Source organism: Leishmania mexicana, chromosome 15, assembly GCF_000234665.1.
Source record: "Leishmania mexicana MHOM/GT/2001/U1103 complete genome, chromosome 15".
NCBI lineage: Eukaryota > Euglenozoa > Kinetoplastea > Trypanosomatida > Trypanosomatidae > Leishmania > Leishmania mexicana.
This window is the reverse complement of record NC_018319.1, coordinates 57,832-78,277: the sequence shown is the minus strand read 5'-3', so window position 1 is coordinate 78,277 and position 20,446 is coordinate 57,832. Positions and strand designations below refer to the sequence as shown.

The 20,446-nt window shown below is 60.5% G+C and overlaps 5 protein-coding genes across 5 annotated transcripts; all 5 read left to right on the top strand.

Annotated features, from left to right (window-relative positions):
• Positions 1-1,446: 1,446 nt before the first annotated feature.
• LMXM_15_0190 (conserved hypothetical protein) lies at positions 1,447-1,938 on the top strand (the record flags this gene model as incomplete). Its single annotated transcript, XM_003873495.1, has 1 exon — positions 1,447-1,938. The coding sequence occupies one exon, from the start codon at positions 1,447-1,449 to the stop codon at positions 1,936-1,938; it is 492 nt and encodes a 163-aa protein (XP_003873544.1).
• Positions 1,939-3,089: 1,151 nt separating this feature from the next.
• Positions 3,090-4,844, top strand: LMXM_15_0185 (conserved hypothetical protein; the record flags this gene model as incomplete). The annotated part of the gene is made up of 1 exon (XM_003873494.1): positions 3,090-4,844. One exon carries the CDS (start codon positions 3,090-3,092, stop codon positions 4,842-4,844), a length of 1,755 nt encoding a protein of 584 aa, XP_003873543.1.
• A 3,455-nt stretch (positions 4,845-8,299) lies between these two features.
• LMXM_15_0180 (putative protein kinase) lies at positions 8,300-10,540 on the top strand (the record flags this gene model as incomplete). The annotated part of the gene is made up of 1 exon (XM_003873493.1): positions 8,300-10,540. The coding sequence occupies one exon, from the start codon at positions 8,300-8,302 to the stop codon at positions 10,538-10,540; it is 2,241 nt and encodes a 746-aa protein (XP_003873542.1).
• Positions 10,541-13,536: 2,996 nt separating this feature from the next.
• On the top strand, positions 13,537-14,751 carry LMXM_15_0170 (putative protein phosphatase 2C; the record flags this gene model as incomplete). Its single annotated transcript, XM_003873492.1, has 1 exon — positions 13,537-14,751. The coding sequence occupies one exon, from the start codon at positions 13,537-13,539 to the stop codon at positions 14,749-14,751; it is 1,215 nt and encodes a 404-aa protein (XP_003873541.1).
• A 2,685-nt stretch (positions 14,752-17,436) lies between these two features.
• LMXM_15_0160 (conserved hypothetical protein) lies at positions 17,437-19,935 on the top strand (the record flags this gene model as incomplete). Its single annotated transcript, XM_003873491.1, has 1 exon — positions 17,437-19,935. One exon carries the CDS (start codon positions 17,437-17,439, stop codon positions 19,933-19,935), a length of 2,499 nt encoding a protein of 832 aa, XP_003873540.1.
• Between the last annotated feature and the right edge of the window lie 511 nt (positions 19,936-20,446).

The following is a 20,446-nucleotide window of genomic DNA, read 5'->3' as shown; positions in this document are numbered from 1 at the left end:
TCCTTCCCCTCGCAGCTTCATGGGCTTCTGCGAAGACACAACACCCCCTCCTCTCGTTTTCTGCAACGCGCCCGCTATGCCATACAGAGCATGGGCTCAACGCCACTCCACACCACCACTCGCCAGCCTGCTACAGAAGGCCCCGTCGCCTCGTGCGAAGCATGCCGCTCACACACGCGTCGCCGCCATGCAGCCGTCCCAGCCAGCTGAGAGCACGGCCTCTGCCTCACACTCTACGCACCACCGCGCCGCGGGTCGCCTCGCAGCCGCTCCCATCATCCCGGTCGCCACCCGGTGCATCCCCCTCGGCGTGGCGCGCAGGCTCCCCCATCCCGTAGGCAGTGAGGGCCGGGTGGGGTGCGCTCGAGTGAGGTTGGCGCTGTGCCCGTCATGCGGGCTCACCAACGCGTGCAGCGTTGCAGGGCGCCCCGATGCCGCGCCATCCAGCGCCTGACTGCCGGCATATCGGCGGCGGCGCATCGCTGTGGCCTCCGCACGTGCTAGGCACATGCGCCTGCCACCGGCCACAAGCGGTTCCGGCACTGGCAGGATGGGGGCGTACGGGAGGCCCTGGGATGCTGTGCACCGAGAAGTGTGTGGGAGTGGGTGGTCTTCGCCATGGGCACGCATGTCAACCCTACAGAAAAAGAATCATCGCAGGCGTCTGTGCTCTGAAATGATGTTGCGTTGCCGGCACTCTTCTGCCTTGTGGTATATCTACCGGCCCATGCGCAGCCGCGCGCGCACACACACACACACACGCGGAAGCACGTCCATGGTGCGTTCTTCAGCTCCCTCCACCGCAACGACCCACACCCTCCGTGCACTACTTCGTCTGCCCTCTCCCTCGCTCTCCGACTGTACATGCTGTCTGCCGTTTCGCCCCACAAACGCTCACGCTCGTGTGTATGTGTGTGTGCACACGTAGTGGTGGCGGCGGCGCTGCTGGATCGTAGTTTATCGTACCCGTCCAAGCGGTCACGAGCACGGGCATCTCTCTGTGCCCCCCTCTCTCTCTCTCGCACCCACGCACTCTCCCTCCATTGGCTGTGTTCCGGTTGTCGCTGGTGCGTCTGATCGCCTGCTCGTCTACTTGTCTCTCTGGTGTTGGCTGACGTCCTTCATAACGCCATCGCACACTTTTACACAGACGTACACATACACGCGTGCACCTACGCAAGCAGACACTCTCACGCGAACCGGCACACGTGCGCCTCGCGACTTTCACCCTCTCTCCACTCCTCGACTCGTTTCTCTCGGTTGCAGCGCGAAACGCCCGGACCGGTACAGCACAGGCCAACTCCAACCTGAACGGGAGAAGCTTGTTGTACAACCTCTGCAGAGCCTGGCCACACACACACACACACACACAGACAGAGAGCAGTGGGTCTGCTGGAGGGGAAAGGACATAGAAAGGACGCAGCTCACCACAGCATCATTGCCATCATGTCGAACGCGACCGGGTCTGGCGCGCGCGAGGTGACGCATGCCAGCATTGTGCTTGGCGTCTTTCTTGGCTTCCTCGTCATTATCTTCGTGCGCTTGCAGTTTAAAAGTCGCCAGCGGCTGGCCGAAAAGCCCCGCGGCGACGCGTTCGTGCCGCGTGCCTACACGGTGGAGGAGTTGGCGCAGTTCGACGGGAAGAGGATGCCACAGGTGTTCGTGGGGGTGAAGGGGATCATCTACAACGTCTCGCTCGAGTGGTACGGGCCAGAGGGCCCATACAGCGCCTTTGCCGGCTGCGACAGCTCCCGTCAGCTCGGCAAGGTCATCGTCGGCCGCGACGAGATCAACGCGGACTGGACCACCCTCGCCCCAGACCATCTTACAACGTTGCATGAGTGGGAGGAGCGCTTCCGAAGCAAGTACCCTGCAGTTGGCTGGATCACGGACCCGAACAAGAACTTCGTGAAGCGCGCGGCTTCTCTCCCGCCGTGAGAAAGCGGTTGGGAGAGAGAGGGGCGCTGCTTCTGTGTCTGTGGCTGCCGCTGGCATTGTACAGGATGTTCACGGCATTGTTGGTGGCGGTGCTCGGTGTGAGAGGTGGAGGTGTGTGTGCGTGCACGTCGGGGAAGTGGGAAGGGGGAGAAAGAGCTTGCAAGGATGCGCGACAGATGAAGTGTTCTCTCTTCTTCGCTGCTGAAGGAATGCCGCTTGACAAGTCGGGGTGAGCACGCCTCCCACTCTCTCGCGGCCCCGTTCCGTGCCTCCGTCTCCCTCTCTCCCCCTCTTCACATGTACTCATGCACAGCCGCATCACCACTCCCCACACACAAGGCTTGTGTGTGTGTCGCTCTGTCGCTGCATCGTCTCCCTCCCTTCCTTTTAGCGCTTCCATCATTGGCCTCAGCGCCTCCCCCTCTTTTGATCCCCTCTCTCCCCACCCAAGTATCCTCGAGAGCCGGAGGCTAGGCACGGCGGGAGGAGGCTTCATCCTATCAACTGCAGCACAACGTCATCAGCTTGCATGCAGGCAAAGGAAAAGGCAATCAACTGATGAGGACATCATTTGACGGACGCGTGAGCGCACCGCCTGCGTCAGGGGGGAGAGGAGAGGTGAGGAGGGGAGTTCCTCTGCGACGCTCCTTCTCCTCCTACTGCTGCGCGCCCACGTGTTTGTGTGTCTAAGGTGGCCAGTTCTTGTTTCCTACGTCGACAGCAGCTGCCGCTAACGAGTCTGCCGCCGTATGGTTGGAGGAGAGAGTGTACGGCTGGTGTGCGAAGAGGGTCGAGTTGAACAGGATGGGTGGTGGAAGGCAGCACCCGGTACGAGTTGCCCCTCCTCATCCCGCCACACAGGTGAAGACACCAGTGCGCATCTCCTGCCCCTCCCCCTCTTGTCCTCCTCTCTCTGAGAAACCGCTTTCTCCCACCGTTTCATCCTTCTCCCTCCCCACCGGCGCACACACACACGCCCCCGGCAGTCTCACGCCCATCCACCTCCATCGCTCGCCCTCCTGCCGTCTCCCCCTTTTTTCCCTTTTCTTCGTTTCGCTCTCTTTGCATGCTCTCATTGCCGCGCCCACCCCAGTGTCGAAGCCGCAGCACTACTTCCTCCCGCCCGCCCTCCCTCTCGCTGGCTGCTAACGATGGAAACCCCTGCGCACAACGGTGCTGCTGCTGTCGACGCATACGTTGCGGCCAGCATCCCGGCGGCTTCCACCGCAGCCGTCAACTCCGCGACCGTGGCACCCTCGGCCGAGTTAGACTACGCGGCGCAGCGTCAAGATGTAGCGATAGACCCACTTCCATCGGACGCTCTCTGCGTTTCCCCACCCACAATGGCCCAAGTGCCACTCCCTAGACTAGAAGATGGCGTAGAGACGGCGGCCCCTTCGGCGGGTACCCCTTTGCCGTCGTTGAGCGCTACTACTACCACCTCCGCTGTTGCGCGGGAATCATCTCATCCCCACCTGCATCTTCTGCACATCATACAGCAGCAGCAGGAGCGCATCGCCGTATTACAAACGTCGCTGGCACACGCTTCAAGGAGTGCGCAGCGCTCGTCTGAAGCTCTGGAGTCTCTGCAGGGCAAGCAGCGTGTCCCTGCTTGCACTGGCCGCATCCGTCCGGTGGGCGTAGCTTCGTCACCCGTTGGTCGCGCGTCGGCACCGTTGCCGTCTACCGCAGAAATGGCATCAGCAGTGGCCAACACCGTGCGGTGGGCGGACAGTGTCGCTGTGACGGCAATGCCAACATCACCCGTTTCATGCGGCTCGTTCACGGAGTGGAAAGACGACGTGCCTCAGGTGGTGTGCTGCTCGCACACTCCCTCGTCGCCCTCCACCTCACCAGCAACGTTCTCACCGCTGCCGGTGATTCTCCTCGACATCACGTCGATGTTCACGACGCGATCGACGCGTGCGGCGGCAGCTCAACCTGAAGCGCAGCAGTCATCACCCTCGACTCACCGCCGGAGCTCAGAGACGCAAACCTACTCTGTTGCCACGGAGGCCGCGACGCCGACCGACGACGACATCGCTGGCAGCAGTGACGCGGCAAGGCAGCTGGTGGACCGACTGCGTGGCGAGCTGGCCGGCGCGCGGCGGAGACTCCAAGCCGCCGGTACGTCGGTGTTGTCGTATCGCTCCAGCATTCTTGCTCTTGAGCAAAGCTCTGCCCCAGGTGCTTCTTCTCGAGAGCCCGCCGATGCTGTGTCTTGTAATGGTGGGCCGGGGGCTTCACACAGGCTTGATTCCGTCCCAGGCGTGGACGGGGCTAGTTGCGAAGGAGCTGCCACAGAATGCATAGGGCACGACGATACAAGAAAGGACATGGAGGAGCTACAACGCCTCCGACTGTTGCTGCGCTTCTCAGAACTCAAGAAGGACAGCGACCGGCTCGCTGAGGTGGAGGGTGCCCTTCGAGAGTCCTCTGCGGCTCAGCTGCGGCTGCGGCAGCGCTGTAATTCTCTGGAGCACGAAAATTCACAGCGAGGGGACTGCCTGCGGGCGATTGCGTCGTGTGTTGAGACGACGTTGGCTGCCTCAAGCAACGGCACCTTTGGCCACCGCAGAGATGACAGTACCGCTACCGCTACTCCACCCATTGAACTGTCGGATAGCCTGGTGAGTCTTCTGAGGTATGTTCTGCACCTCTGCACAGACGCGGCACTGACTCCGGGTGCGCACAAGGAACCCTTGCCGCTACCGTACCCTTCTCTACCGAAGGCCAGACAATCGTCTGTGCAGTCACGCCAGGATCGCCTACACAAGGCTGTGAGCGACAGCCGTGACGGCAGGCGATCTCTACCGCTCCGCCCGCCTTCCCGAATGGCGTCGTGGCACGGCTCTGGCGCGGCAGCGGCTGCTGGACTCGGTGAGCGACGTGCGAGTAAGCACTGACGGATGTGCAGCGTCCGACTTTCGGAAGTTGTGGCGGTGGGAGGACGAGAGGGGTGAGAAGAGGGCAGAGAGCCACTTTGACGTCATCATTTGTTCTCTACGCCGAGGCCCGCTTCCTGCGGTGGCACTGCTTTGCCAGTCACTGCTGCTTCACTGTGTTTTCGTGGTGTCACTGGTAGATGCTTTTTTTTTGGTGTGCGTGTGGGGGGGAGGGGGGCTCTCCTCACCTCCTGCCCCCACCCTTCCCTCCTCTCCCAACTCATGTGGTAACAAGGGCCTTCCTTATATACGCCTGTACGTGTGTGTGTGTGTGCAAGTGTGTCTTCCAGTATCCTCTTATTGGGGTGGTCTGGTTGGAGCTCGTCACTGTCGCCACCCCGGGTCCACGTACGTCTCTTCTGTTCCGAGCACGAGCGCATTGGCGGGTGAGTCGGTTGGTTGAGGGGTGAGAAAGGACGGATACAGAGTTTGCTCTCTACTGCCATCGCCATCTCTTCCTGCCTCTGCCGCCGTGCCCTTCCCTCTGTATTGCTTACCCCTCGCCGTCTTCTCACTGTCCGTGTGCGCTACTTTAGTCGTTTTGCTTCTCCGTTTCTCGCGTGACTTGTTTTCACTCATTACATGCACCATAGATGCACCCGCTCCCCGCCCCCCCCACCCATTTCGACTCCATGCTGTTTGCCTCCTCCGCACCTCTGAAGGCTTTCGGAAGGAAGCCTAAAACGCGTATATAGATGGCAACTATGCTCTGACTGCCCTCCGCCCGTGCGCGGGAGGGCTGGAGGAGGTGATGGGGGCTCGTTTGCCTTGTGCATCGTCGGCGCTCTCCACCACCTACAGTGCGTGCAGCGGCGGGTGTGGGATAGGTGGGAGGGCCTGCGCCGCGGCGAATGTCTGTAAACCGGTTGCTCTGCGCACCATCGCAACGATGACGAGGCACTTTTGTGGAGCGGGAGTGAATGGGGCATTGCGGCACCCTTCCTCTCCGGCACCCCACACCCTTCTTTTTTTTGCATGCGATGGCGCGTGTGGAACTTCTGCCGCTTCTTCGGCGGCGTGTCTCTCTCCCTCCCCCTCCCTCCCTCCCTGTCCCCCTGCGCGTGTGTATGTGCTCTCCCTTTTCACTGTACCTCGCGTCACCTTCCCTGCTCGAGTTTGTGCCTCTCTCTCTGACGGACACGCATGCATGCATGCCGATGCCCACCTCCACACCCCTCTCTGCCCTCTCGTCGGCCAGCAGTTTATCGAAAGCAGCAACCGCAGTAGGTCCACCGTCAACCCCCACCCGTTGCCTCCCCCTTCCCAGCCCCACACCTATCTAGCAGCGAACCAAGAACACACAACACCACGCGGTAGGAGAGTGGGGCAAGCGTGTCTGCATACCACCACCCAGGCACGGACTCAAGTACACCCGCCAACGGAGAGGCATCGAGTACACGCACATCGTTGCCTCCCCCTCCCTCTTCCTGACCGTTCCGTTGTTGGGAGGCTGCCTGGAGGCGTGAGTACACACACATATATATATCTGTATATATATATATATACATATATCTTTATAAATATTTATCTACCTATTTCTATCTATCTGTACAGATATATCTTCACAGAAAGAGAGAGAGAGACCGAGTCACACGTCTTTGGGCGGTGATTTCTCTCTCTGCCTGTCTCGTGTTTTCTTTCGCTTCCCCATCAAACACACACACACACAGCATCCACCCAGACTCACGCTCCTCCCCCTCCCCGCTGCTCCACACTAACGCCTGTACACTCGGCAGGGCAGCTGCAAAGGATCGATCGCTGCTACCCCGGAGCTGAGGCAGACCCCATCACCCTTCCGCCTCCGCCTATCTCATCCCTCCGCCCCGCCCCGCCTCCCTTGAACAGCGGTCGCTGCTTTATTGGTGTGCACGTTGTGTGTTATTCTCTCTCCCTCCCCCGCCCCTGCATTGCGTGGACCCCGCGGGTTGCCAAATTCCGCGTACAAAAAGCGTCATATCGGACTTCCGGCTGCCATCAGCCTCCACCCTTTTAATTCCACCTCTCTCTCGACTGGCAAGGTAAAACAAGTCTTCCCCCTCTCGTCCCGCAGGACTTTGCCGAGCCACAAACCTGCATCACGCCCACGCACATCCGAAGGAGAAGGGGGTCTCTCAGGAGCGCGGCACGATTCTCGCGCTTCCCCTCGCTCCCTGTCAAACCAGAGCGACGACGACCGCGCGCTAACCTCTGCGACGCTTTTCCTTGTTCTGTTCTGCCTGCCTCCCTCCCTCCGGTGTGCTTCTTTGCAAACAGAGAAGCAACCGCATAGATTCGTGTTCTCTCCTCCCCTCCCCCTCCCCCTCTCTCTACACCGCCCCTGACTGCCGTTATCTTGGTTGTGAGCGCCTTCCCCCGTCTCTCTCTCTCTCACATACACACACAGGATCCCTCTCTGCCTCTCTGCTATTCGATTTTACGTTTCTTTCTGGTTATTGTCGTCGTTGTTGGCGCGTGCGCCCCGCTGTGCCTCTGTGCGCTCTCCCTCCCTCTCCGCTCTGTCGACTTGCTTTTCTTCGGTTTTCACTGTTGTGTGTGGGCTTGTCTGTTGAGGCGTACATGTGTATGTGCATGCCGGTGCGTGTGCGCCATTTCGAGCGTGCGTGAATCTCCGCCACCTCACTCCCTCTGAACGGCTTTTCAACGATTGTCGGCCCGCGTACGCCTTTTTTGGGGCGTGCGGTGCGCGCCGACCGCTGTCGCGAGCCCCCCCGCTCTCTCCAACTTCGTGTATCTCGTGTCGACCCCTGATTTTATTATTATTATTTAATTGCTCTCTCTCTCCTGCCGCTCTCTCCTCTCTCGTGACGTCGTCCCTTGCGCTGCTACGCGTGCGCCCGTAGCTCGTGCGAGGGTGTGCTTGCCCTCTCCCACCCTCTTTTTGTGTCTTTCATTCTCCGTAGCGAACCACCTGTTTTCGTGGCCTGTGTCGCCCTCTGCGCTTCCGTTTCGTTGTCCGGCTCTCGACCTGTGTTCTGCGTGCGCGCGTGTGCTGGTTTAGTGGAGGCCGGGCTTGTCCTTGTGTGCCGGTGCTGCCCTGTGTGACGCCCAACATTGACCGACTTATTCACCACAGACACACACACACTGTAGCGGAGAAAGTGGCACCAAAGGGGACGGGTCAACGCTGTGCAAGCGTCAGTGATAGTCTCTCTTTCTCTGTGTGTGCGTGTGTGTGTGTGTGCATCTCGGTCTAGGACACCGAATTCCGTCGCCATTCCTCTTTCGTTTCGCTTTGTGTTGTGCAGGGCGCTGGCGAGTCGGGTCATGCTGGCCTGCGTGCGTGTCGCTCCTCCGTATTTCCTTTCGCTACTTACTGCTGTTTGACTCTCACGTCGCCTTTCTCTCCCTTCCTCAGCATCTCTGGATCCGCTGCTCCGTTTCTCCCTCGCTCTGGCCGCGAAGGGGGGCGATCAGCAATGGCTGACTCTTCGAAGACAACGTTGTCGCGGGTGAGCCCGGAGCGGGTGGTGCATCACCACCGCGGCAGGTGCGCGGCACTGGAGGGGGAGACCCATGCGCCGTATGAGGTGGAGGGAGAACCCACGCAAGTGGATAGCAATCACCACCACTACCTCCACTACGGTAACGCTGCCCACATAGGCGTCAACTGGCACTCCTCTGATGCCGTTCACGGCGGCTACTCGGAGCCGAGCGCCGCTGGGGAGCCTACCACAGAGCCGCGAGAGACTCGAGCGGTGAACGCGGCACCCGCCCCCACAAGAAGTAGCAGCAGCAGCTCCCCCAACTCAGCCTCGACTGCAGCCCGGCCTCGCCTTTCATCGTCGCATCTGTCCCCCCGCACCGCGGGCGAAGGCCCGTCAGTGTCCTTGACGCATAACCCCCCTGTCGTGCATGCAGATCCGGTAGCGCGGCCAGCTGCGGCAGTGGCGTCCACGGGCGCAGATGGCTGTGATCATCCAGCTGTGTGTGCGTCAGCTGAGGGCCGACTCAACCATGTGCACCCCACCGTAGAGGCAGGTGCGTCATCTTCGTCTGCGTCTCCCCACTCGACTGGGCCGCCGGCACCGACGTCTGCACCTCCCAAAGACGCGAGCACCACCACCGCTGCCAAGAGCCACCCTCTGGCATCCGCAACGACGCACGGCAGAACGAGTTTTAGTAACGGCAGGCTGCCATCTCATCCCGAGCCAGCCGCGTCCACAGTAGCCGGCACCACGCAGCCACCGTCGCACCCACAGCTGCCCCTATCCCACTCCACCAAGTCTAGCGCCGCGGTGGCGGCAGCGACTGCATCTTCCTCGGGTGCTGTCGCGAAGGGGGGTGATACCAACGGCCCGGGTGCGAGTACCTCTGACGGAGCCGATCCCTACGCCCGCCCAGCCATCGCCCTCAGCGTACACCTGCTGGACCTGTACAAGATGGTGAACGCGCGGTACTGCGAGCAGCGGCGCCTCGAGTCGCCGGGACCGAAGTACAACAGCGGCTACGATGACAAAGATGGTCACTATTTGTTCCTGCCAGGGGAGGTGATCTTCCAGCGGTACATTGCGCAGGAGGTGTTGGGCAAGGGCAGTTTCGGCACCGTCATCCGCGGCTTTGACCAGAAGCGGTCCGAGGCAGTGGCGATGAAGATCACGCGTCGCGGATCGAGCTTTCGGAGCCAGGCGAAGCTGGAGCTTGACATCTTGTTGCGCCTTAACGAGAACCCAGCACTAAACCACCTCGTGGTGCGACTGCTAAAGGTGTTTGAGTGGCAGGGCCACCTTGTACTGGTGTTTGAACTGCTGAGCTTCAACCTGTACCAGCTCATCAAGTGCACCCGGTTCAACGGCGTGAGTCTGGACTTGGTGCGCAAGTTTGCCTACCAGCTGACGCACACGCTGCTGCAGCTTGAGTTGCAGAAGCCGCACCCGATAATCCACTGCGACCTGAAGCCGGAGAACATACTGCTGCGCAATCAAAACAGAAGCGGGATCCGCCTGATTGACTTCGGCTCCGCCTGCTACACCGCCAAGCGTTTCCACCGCTACATACAAAGCCGCTTCTACCGCAGCCCAGAGGTGATACTGTTTCTCGATTACGGCACACCGATCGATCGCTGGTCGCTGGCGTGCGTGCTGGTGGAGATGCACACTGGCGTCCCTCTGTTTGACGGCCGCACGGAGGCGGCACAGCTGGCAAAGATCGAAGCCACCCTCGGGCCGATGCCGGCGGCAATGGTGGCAGGGTCGCCCAAGGCAAATCGGTTCTACTACGGCAACGCCACGTCTGGGTTCCAGCTGAAGGAGCCCATTCCAGAGCGGCGCACGCTCGAGAGCGTCATCGGCGTCACCGCCGGCGGGCCGCGCGGCCGGCGGCTCAACACTCCCGGCCACGACGAGAAGGCATACCGCGAGTTCCACGACTTCATCTCGCGCTTTTTACGATATCAACCGGAGGAGCGGATGAGCTGCCGTGACGCGCTGCAGCATCCTTTCCTGAGACCCCTGTACACATCAGACCTTCAGGTACAGAAGGACCGTGAAGTTGCTCAGCCGATGTCGGCCCCGCAGTCCCCACAGAAACAGCAACACACTCAATGCTCTCAGAACAGCAAGCCAAAGCCGCAGCCGCAGCAGAGCATTACTGCTACAGCGACAAGGACGCTCACCTCCTCAGAGCGCAGCCGCGCATCTGCTCTTCCTCCAGCCGAATAGAGATGGGAGGCAAACGGCGACTACCTCCCCCCTTCCCCCTCTCCCCCCTCCCCCCTCTCCCCTCCCCCCTCTTCCCGTGGAACGAGAGACGAAAGGAGAAAACACCATACAGCCTGCACGTCTCGGCTTCCACCCCTTTGTTTTCGTAACACCTATTACTATCTTCTGCCTCCCTACCTCCACCCCCTCCCGTTTTGCGTGCGTGCTGGTCGACCTGCTCGTTGTGCATGTGCCTGTGTAATCTGTCACCTCGTGTCACACATTTAATGCAGCGTGATGAAGGCGTTGTTTGTGTAGCTGCCTTCTCCCCGCTTTTGTTGTTCGCCTGTCTGTTTCTGTCTGTGCCCCGTGGTGCTCTCGTTGTGTTGTGTGTGTGTGTGTGAGGTGGGGTGGGGGACCTCCCTCAGCGTTCTGTTGCGGTGCTGCCTTGCGTGATATCCGGCGCGCGCATGTGTGTGGATGCCTGCCTTCTCGTTCTCTGTCTGTGTGTTTTTCTTCCTTTCGGTGCCCGAACGGCGCCCTCCCCCTCCCGCACAGGTGTTGTTGTGTGCCCGAAGTGGGTGAGCTGGTGTGTGTATTGCTGCGTTTTTGCTTATAGATGATGATCTGCCTCTCATTTCTCGTCTCTCGTCTCTCTCTCGTGATCGCTGTTATCTTCCCCCCTCCCCTCACCATCTCTCCATCTCTCTGCGTGATGGACTCGCTACCTCACGCAGGTGCGTCGCGCGCCCTAACAAGCAACAGCAGAGACAGTCGAGGGGGATGGTAGGCGCGGCGCTTGCGTCTCTGCCGTTGCTTGTGCTCTCATCACCGCACCACTTTGTGCCGCGATTCGTTTCGTTCTTTCGGTGCACATGCGCGTACCCCACCGCCTGCCACCGTGGAGCCTCTCCTTCAACGCCAGTAGGGCTCTCCCTCCCCCATTCTCTTCCGATGCGACTTCACCTGTGCTTCCGCCGCACCTGAAATAATGCGGCAGGGAGGAGGGGAATAGGGAGATGGATGGGGAGCGACTGCGTCTACGGAGTGTGCCCTTTTACGTAACGGACACTGTCCAAGGCTCAATGCGGGCGTGCCTGCGGGCGGTTGAATGTGGCCTTCAGCGCACATGGGCACACACACACACGCACACACGAAGGACTCTGCGCTGTTCATTCATTGCGCCTTCATGTCTGCGTGCCTGTCTCTATCTTCACCGTCGACGCGCTCACAGTTTTTCCCGCTCTCCCTTCTCCTCGACGCACGCACCGCTCCACCCATCCCCCACAGCCCCACCGAGCATGTCCAGCTCGCCTCGTCCTTGTTACCGTCTCCACTCGTAGACGGGTATCAACAGCAAAGACGCTCACTCACGCGACCAACCCAAACACACGCGTACACATGCGCGTACACACCTGGTAAGCAGTCGCCCATTCCTTCACGCGCGCACTCGCCGCTGCGTGCGCCACGGTCGGTGCTGTCGCGCTCATCGTTGCCTGATTTATCTTGCGCATTTTCGTTTGTTGTTGCTGCACGCCTTCAACAAGAATGAACGCGGGGGCCGAAGGGAGGGGAGGAGGCAGAGCGGATTGAAAAGAAATGCGATGGAGAGTACCTTCGCCAACTCCATCATTCCGGTGGCACGCATCACCACGTCCCTATCCCCTCTTTGCCTCCATGATGCTTTTCCACTCCTGCTGCGTCTCGAGGAACGACGTCGTGGTGCGCGGTTCGCTGTTGCTCCACCCACCCCACCCCATCGTTTGATGACCCACCGCGACAGGGACCGCTTGAGTGACGGAAAAGAAAGGGAGGGGGAGGGGGAGGATGCGCACGTCTACCTATTCGTGCGTGATGTGTTGCCCGATGATGCCTTGCAAACAACAGAATTCGCATGGATTTCTGTGCCAGCGCTCGGGGTATGTAGAGGGCGCGAGTGGAGGGGTGGCAGATGGATGTACGCCTCCGTGGGAATCGGCAAGTCGTCCGTATAGGCGGAGTTGGTAGCGTGTATCGGAGCGCATCACACTTATCTGTCGACATCATTCACTTCTCTGCTGCAGCCATTTTGGTTATGCTGCTTCCACAATGTTTTTTTATGGACTAGCTCTCCTCAACTGATTGTGGCGGGAGGGGGGTAAACACTCACACTTCTCGGTGCACGGCATCCCAGGGTCTCCCGTACGCCCCCATCCTGCCAGTGCCGGAACCGCTTGTGGCCGGTGGCAGGCGCATGTGCCTAGCACGTGCGGAGGCCACAGCGATGCGCCGCCGCCGATATGCCGGCAGTCAGGCGCTGGATGGTGCGGCATCGGGGCGCCCTGCAACGGTGCACGCGTTGGTGCGCCCGCATGACGGGCACAGCGCCAACCCCACTCGAGCGCACCCCACCCGGCCCTCACTGCCTACGGGATGGGGGAGCCTGCGCGCCACGCCGAGGGGGATGCACCGGGTGGCGACCGGGATGATGGGAGCGGCTGCGAGGCGACCCGCGGCGCGGTGGTGCGTAGAGTGTGAGGCAGAGGCCGTGCTCTCAGCTGGCTGGGACGGCTGCATGGCGGCGACGCGTGTGTGAGCGGCATGCTTCGCACGAGGCGACGGGGCCTTCTGTAGCAGGCTGGCGAGTGGTGGTGTGGAGTGGCGTTGAGCCCATGCTCTGTATGGCGGAGAATGGAAACGCGTTGAATGAGGGGAAAGCCCACTGCTCCCCTGCCGCGTTGACGCCTGTTATGGTCCCTCTCATCAAGTGCGCCTCGCTGCTGCGGTGGTGCTCAGTTCCCGTGCATGCGCTGTAGTATGTGGGGACAGACACGGCACGAGAAATGCCCATCTGCGCCTCACTTCTCTGTTGCCTTTCCCTCCTCCTCCCCCAACGATGCACGAGCGAGCGGTTTGACCTTTGCTTGCACCGATTCACGCGGGCACACGCCACACATGTGCGTAGATACGCACACACACACACGCACATACGCACCCACGCACACATTCAGGCGGATATCAAGGAAAAGCGCATAGTAATGAAGATGCCCGTGAAGCGAAGGAATAGTAATTCCAATGGCAGCGGCAGCAAGCACGGAAATGGCAACAAGGGCGTCATTGTCAAGATGAAGAAGCAGGCGGAGGACGACGATTTCGAGCAGTTCCTGTCTGAACTCTCCAACACGACGCGGCACAGTGGCATGGAGCGGACGGAAAGGATGCTAAAGGAGGGGAAGGTTCGCGAGGGCCAGCGCAAGAAGCACGCCGACTTCGCGAAGCAGCGCTCGACTAACGAGCTGGAGAACGCGCTAATCAACCGCCAAAAGAGTATGCAGCTGCAGCAGCTGCTGGCGGAACTCCTTTCAGCGCAGCGTCCGTTCGGTAGCAAGCCCGTGACGGACTTACATAGCGAGACGCACACCGATAACCCCAACTTTGACGTCGCGGTTGGCAACATGCAGGGCTGGCGCGCACAGATGGAAGATGCGCACCTGGTGAATGTAAAGTTCCTGTCCGGCGGCGCGGATAGCAAGGAGGGCTATTTCGGCGTCTTCGACGGCCATTCCGGTGTGCAGAGCGCCAGCCTGTGCAGCCAGATTTTCTCCAGCACCGTGGAGAAGTACGCTACGCCGGCGGGCAACCACCACCACACCATCGACTTCGAGAAGGCCTTCCTTGACGTCGATAGGCAGCTGAAGGGTGCGCTCGGCGAGGGCGGCTCTGGCAGCACGGCTGTCACCGTGTACGTTTCCCCGGAGGAGATTACGTGCGCGTGGGTTGGCGATTCACGTGCGGTGCTGTGCCGCAACGGCGGCGCCTTTGACCTGTCGCACGACCACAAACCGGATGTGACGGCCGAAAGGGAGCGCATCGAGGCGGCCGGCGGATTTGTGCAGGACAACCGCGTGAACGGGCAGCTGGCCATGAGCCGCGCCATGGGCGACTTTGTGTACAAGAGGGACACCAAGCGGGAGGTGACGCAGCAGCTGGTGGTGCCAGTGCCCGGCGTGATCACGACAAGGCGGAGCGCCGGGGACTCGTACGTGGCCATCGCCTGCGACGGCATCTTCGATGTACTGAGCAGCGAGGAGCTCATCGAGCTCGTTAACGACAAGAAAGCGAACGGCATGTCGAACATTGACATCTGTAAGGATGTGTGCAACCGATGCCTCGCGCCGAGCTCGCCGGAGGGCGGCCCGGCCGTGGCGGAGGGCACGGACAACATGACCATCATGATCGTGGATCTCAAGTAAGCCGAGAGAGCGAGCCTGCAAGCCCTGATAGAAGTCTCTGCACACGACGTAAAAACGAACAACCAAAGAAAAGAATACCGCCGGAGACTAAACGGTCAACGTAACAGTGTTCTCGTGTCTCCCACCCTCTCCCTGTCTCTTGTGGTTGCGTGCATGTGTAGAGAAATGGACGGAGAACGTGCCCGGAGGCACATGTGCGGAGGCGTGTGCGTCTCCACCCCCCTCTCTCTCTCTGTGGTGCTTTCGTCCTGTTCGAGTGCTTCTAGCGGGGCCACCCTTGCTGGTCTTCATGATGATGTTCGCCGTTCATTCTCGCTGGACTGTCGTTCTGTGTGCCGGCGTGCTCTTGAGCTGATTCCCGTTCCATTTTCGATGGTATTGCTGTGCGTGTGTGCTTGCTGCGTTGGGGAATTCGTTTATAATTTTGTATGGCAATCACCGCGTGGGAAGGTGAAAAGGAGCGAGACGAGGCGTTTCCACCACCTCCTCGTCGTGCTCACTTCACCTCCCCCACTCCCCGATGCGTTGATACTCGACTCGCCTCTCTCTTTCCTTTCCTTCTATGATGTCCCCCCCCCTCCCTCGCTCGCTCGCTGCCTGTGTCTGTCTCCGTCTGTGTGCGTCCGTGTGTGTGTGTGGCGCGTGTCGCCGTCTATGTCTTCCTTTTTCATAGTGTGTGTGTGCGAGTTTGCGTGCACCAAAGGAGCACCTCACAGGCCTGCTTCAGGCCACCTCCCCACCCCTCCTTCCCTCTCAGCAGCACCCAAGCTGCACCGGGGGTACCGTGCCGGGAGCTGGCATATCAACGTGGAGGCAACAGAACACCCGGACTGCTGAGTTAGTATCGATCCATGCACACATACTCGTATCAGAACCGAGACAGTGTACACAAGCAGGAACACAAGTAAAAGTAAAGCCTTGTACCGACTTCGCCCATTCCGGCGAGGTATCAAGAGTGTGCAGGAGAGGGAATTTCTTTCCCTATCTCCACGCGCAGCTTGACGACTGGCGCCAATCACCGCCGCTGAGCGTGACTCAGTGTGGGTCCGCATGCGTGGGCAGCAGACAAGCTGGATTAGCGGCAAGGGGTGGGAGGAGGGAGGATGTGCTTTCCAGTGTAAACATTTCTTTTCATGTGCTATCACCGGCGCTTAGCGGGCGAGCCAACTTCACACACACACAAAAAAACACCCCCACAACGCTCAGGTGACTCTCCAGGGAGGGGGAGTAGGCAGGCTCAACGGCCGCACTATTCTTCCATACAAGGAGCAGGTGTGTGCGTGCGCGCGTCCACCGCATTCTTCATCTTCTGCGAGACGTCTTTGCGCTCTTGTCTCATGGTTTCCTCTCACCTCTTCAACCTCCAACTGCACTCTTGAACACACCCACACGCACACGCGCACTCCCATCCATACACGCTATCAGTGCCCCTCCCTCCGTCTCTCCTCCAAGCTTGGTGGAACAGATTCTACGTTGTATTAGGTGAGAAGGACGGGAACGGGGAAACATAGTAGACCGAAGAGAACAGCGGTGGTGGAGATACAGCTTTGGCATCCGCAGCAGCACGGAACGGTGTTGGACCAGCGGAGCATTGAACAAAGTGCTACGTGGCTGTGTGAAGGGACGCAAGCCATACGTCTCCGCATATCTTAGTGCTCACTGTGACACGCCGAAACCACTTGCACAGTGCGCGTTGCAGCCCGAAGCGGCTGAGCATATCCGGACTGCGCGCCTATATTGATCCATATTGAGCACCCGACACCTTCTCATTTTCGTCAAAGACACTCTTGTGCTATCCTCTTCCCTCTCTTCGCGTGCTGTGCGGGTGTGTTGTTCGGTGTCTGTCTGTCGTGTGCGTGTGTGTGGGCATATTGTCCGTGTACGGGGCCTACACACGTACACGTACACATTGGTACGTACATGCGCCACCTCCACTACTTCGGCTGTATTACGCTCTCCCGTCTCTCTCTTTCCTTTTGTTTTGTGCTCTCTTGCTGGAGAGGGAGACCGAACGACCGAACGAGTGCCACGACTTCGCACCGAAACGCGGCATCCAGTGGTTTGCTTCCGTTGTTCTCCTGATTACACGCGGCTGGTGGCGACGTAAGTCGAAAGTCCCTCCCACCGTCTATCTTGCTTTTTCCTTTTGCTTCTGTGCTCTTCTCTTCGCTCTCCTGTCGGAGCTCTCTTGGACTTCGCGGCTTCGCTCCCTCGCCGTTGCTGTGGACTCTGGCCCGCAGATTCCCGGTGTATCTGTGCTTGTCGGCGCTTACATAAGTGGTTCACCTTGTCTTGGCGGAGGGTGAGAGTGCCTGTGCCCGTGCGCGCTATTCTCTTTGCTGCCTTTCCTCGCCCCCCCTCTTCGCCTCCCTCCCTCCCTCCCTCCCTCTCTGTGGTTTCACTGCTTTGCGCGTGTCTGGTGCCGAGCGTTGTCTCTTCTCTCACTCTCTCGCAAGCGTACACCCACGTCTATTTCTCTATACAGGTGTTTATAGCGGGTCTCTCTCTCTCGTTTGACATCTATATACGTAACAGGGGTATATAGGTGTACACTGTGTGTGTGTATGGGGAGGGAGGGGAGGGTAGGGGAGGGGACATAGATACTTTGCCTAGCTTATCACCGGCATTCCACTCTTCCGTCACTGTCTGTCTGTCTCCTACGCCACACAACCGCGGCCAGACACAATGACCAAGAGCCGACGCCATGACATCGTGAAGCCCTCCAAGTATAAGACCTCCATGTGCACGTTCTTTCGCAGCGAAGAGGGCTGCCCGTTTGGTGAGAAGTGCGCCTTCGCCCACGGAGAGGATGAGCTGCGGCCGGAGCCGAAAGACACGACCCCACTGCCGGAAGCGGCGACAGGAGAGGCGGTGACGGCTGTGGCTTCCACGTTGTTGACATCCGACTCGCCCCGCTCGGAGCACTTTCATACGAGAGTCGCTTCGGGAGATGGGCAGCACAACGATGCACCAGCACAGGAGCTGCATCACGACCCATCCGCTTCCATGCCCACCATCGCAGGAGCGAAGCGGAAGACCAAGAAAGGCAGTTTGGACTCGTCTTTGGCGTCAATTGGAAATGCCCACAGCTTTCCTGGCGGCAGCCCCAGTGTCAGCGGCAGCGGCAGCGCAGCCAGAGGTGATGCTCCCCCCGCCCGAGGGCGCACCTTGCCGAATCGCCGTCAGCAGCTACCCCCGCCGCCTCTGCTGGGGCATGGAGCGATGCCGTCAACCGCGTATGGCCTCACTGTCCCCCCACCGCCGCTCCCGCAACCGACGCCTCCTTCATTTAGCCTTTCCGGTGACTTCGGCGGCCTCGCGTACGCGGGCATGCCGGCGGTGATGCCGGGGATGCCCTATTACATCCCTGCGATGGGCCACCACCCGTTCTCTGCCATTAATAATCAGCACGCCATCAATGCGGCCCCCGTAATGCACGACTCTACGTCGTACCCAACCTTGCAGCACATCATGCAGCCACCGCCGCCGCCACCAGCGACCACGTCAAGCTCCTCTGCGCCGCCAAGTTCGACCAGACGGGCCAACGGCGTCACCGCTGCCGACGCGCTGCCGAGAGAGGATGCGAAGCACCGCCTGCGTCAGCCTATGCGACACGTGGTGAGTAGCAACACCATGGCACACAGCACCGGTCGGCACCCAGCCAACGCATCGGCGACGGCGCCGGATAACGTGACCACGCCGCAGTACCTCTACAACCTCATGGCCGCAGCCGGTGTACTCCTAACCTCCTCTCCAGAACTGGCGAGCAACAACCAACCGAACTCTAGCGTTGAGCAGCCAGCGCAGCCTCGCCTGATTGTAGTTCCCCACCCTTCAGGCTCGGGTGTCTGCATGGTGCCGAGCACCGTCATGAACTACCCACACTCAGACCCTCAGAGCTTCGCGGCCTTTGGCGGTGTTGCCGCAGCCTCCTCACCACATCGCTCAACGGCGTCAATGCCAGGCAGTAGCGACAGCGGTCTTCGTAGCCCGCAGCCCACGCCGACGGCGGCGGGCAGCAACAGCGCGGCTGCAGCACAATTTCTTCCGCCAGACTTCGTGGCAGCGACGTCAGCGCCGGCGACTGTTGGGCATATCCCACTAAGCAGTACGAGCCATGGCCAGAGCGGCAGCGGCAGCCGAAGCAGCAAGGTGATCGGTGACAGGCTGTGGGGCCCAGCGGAGGGGAGCATGAACCCCGTTACCTCGTCTCTGGCCGGCAACTCCGGCGCTACCACCTCGTCCACTGAAGAGCACGGCAGCAGTACAGGAGACTACAACGCTATCTTGTCAGGCCTCGGCATCGGCGGCTCTTCGTACACAACCATCCCACTTGACCAGCTCATGCGCCAGTGCAGCGCCAGCAGTAGCGAGGACGACTTCGGCGTGGAAGGAGACTTTGACTGGACAGGCGCGGTGGAGCGCTGGCTGCAGACGGGTCGCGAGGATGGCATGGCGGCCGAGCCGGCGTCGGCATTAGCCGACGATACACCGACCACCGCCGCTGCGGGCGTAGCGGCGGCTGACAAAACCGCCGCCTCTACTCCCGGGGCAACACCCACCGCGGCGAAGACCTCGGAAACAGTAGCGGAAACGTATCATCTGCAGAGCGGCCGCTCTGTTATGGTTGCACTGAAAAGCAACCCAGTCCTCGTGGACATGGAAATACAGAGCACCGAAGCCAACGCGTCCTTGCCAGCGCCGGGGTCATCATCGACGGAAGCGAAGCGCAGACCGACCGCGGCGGTGTGCCAGGTGTCACGGGGGGCGGGTGGCAACCCCTCGCAACCGCAGCGCCGCGCTCCCGTCACGAAGAACCAGTTCAAGAGTTCGTGCGCGGCAGAGGCGGACTCCGGTGCAGTGCTGCTCTACTGCGCCGAGAAGAACACGTTTGTGTACATCCCCTCTGGTGGCTCAGGGGCGGCTGTGGCGGTGACCCCAGGCCGGCGTCGTGGCCAAGGTGCCGCTGCGACTACGACAGGTCGTGCTGCGCTGCCCCAGAGCGAGGAGAAATGGCCCGCTACCACTGTAACGGCCGTGCCGGCGCTCGGCCGAACCCAGGATAGCCTCAAAACACCTTGCAGTGACGGCAGCCTCGGCATCGATGTGCGCTTCGTCCCTGGTCGCAAGAAGCGCTCGGTGCTGGAGGAAGTGACCGAAGAAGAAGCGGAGTATTGCATCTGAGGCCTGTGTGCGTGTGCCGTTCCGTTCCGTTCCGTGCTGTGCTGTGCTGCACCTCCAACACTGCGGTGGTCAGCGATGGATGTAAGCAACGAAAAACCAACGAAGACGACACGAAAAGAGCGGTGTGGCCCACTGACGCGTCCATTGCACCTTGTGCATAGAGAGTGGCTGATGCGTGCACGCCTGCGCACATCCATACCGTCACAGCTGTTCACGTACCCGCATGCAACAAGACTGCCTGCTACCAACGAAGCCAGCGGTAACGACAGCTGGACGCGCTGACTTGCTCATATCCGTACTTCCATGCCTCTTCGCCGTGCTCGCGATCCCAGAGAGCGCAAGAGGCGGGGGGAGGACGGAAGGACGACTGTGAGTCCGCTGGCGGCTGCTCACTGCGTGTGTGCGGCGTCGTGTGGAGGCGTTGGGGCGAGAGTGGCGAGGAGGTGAGTGGCAGAGCGCCGGACTGGTCACGCGGAACGGCGCCGCTGCTCTCCTTCACAATCGCTCTATT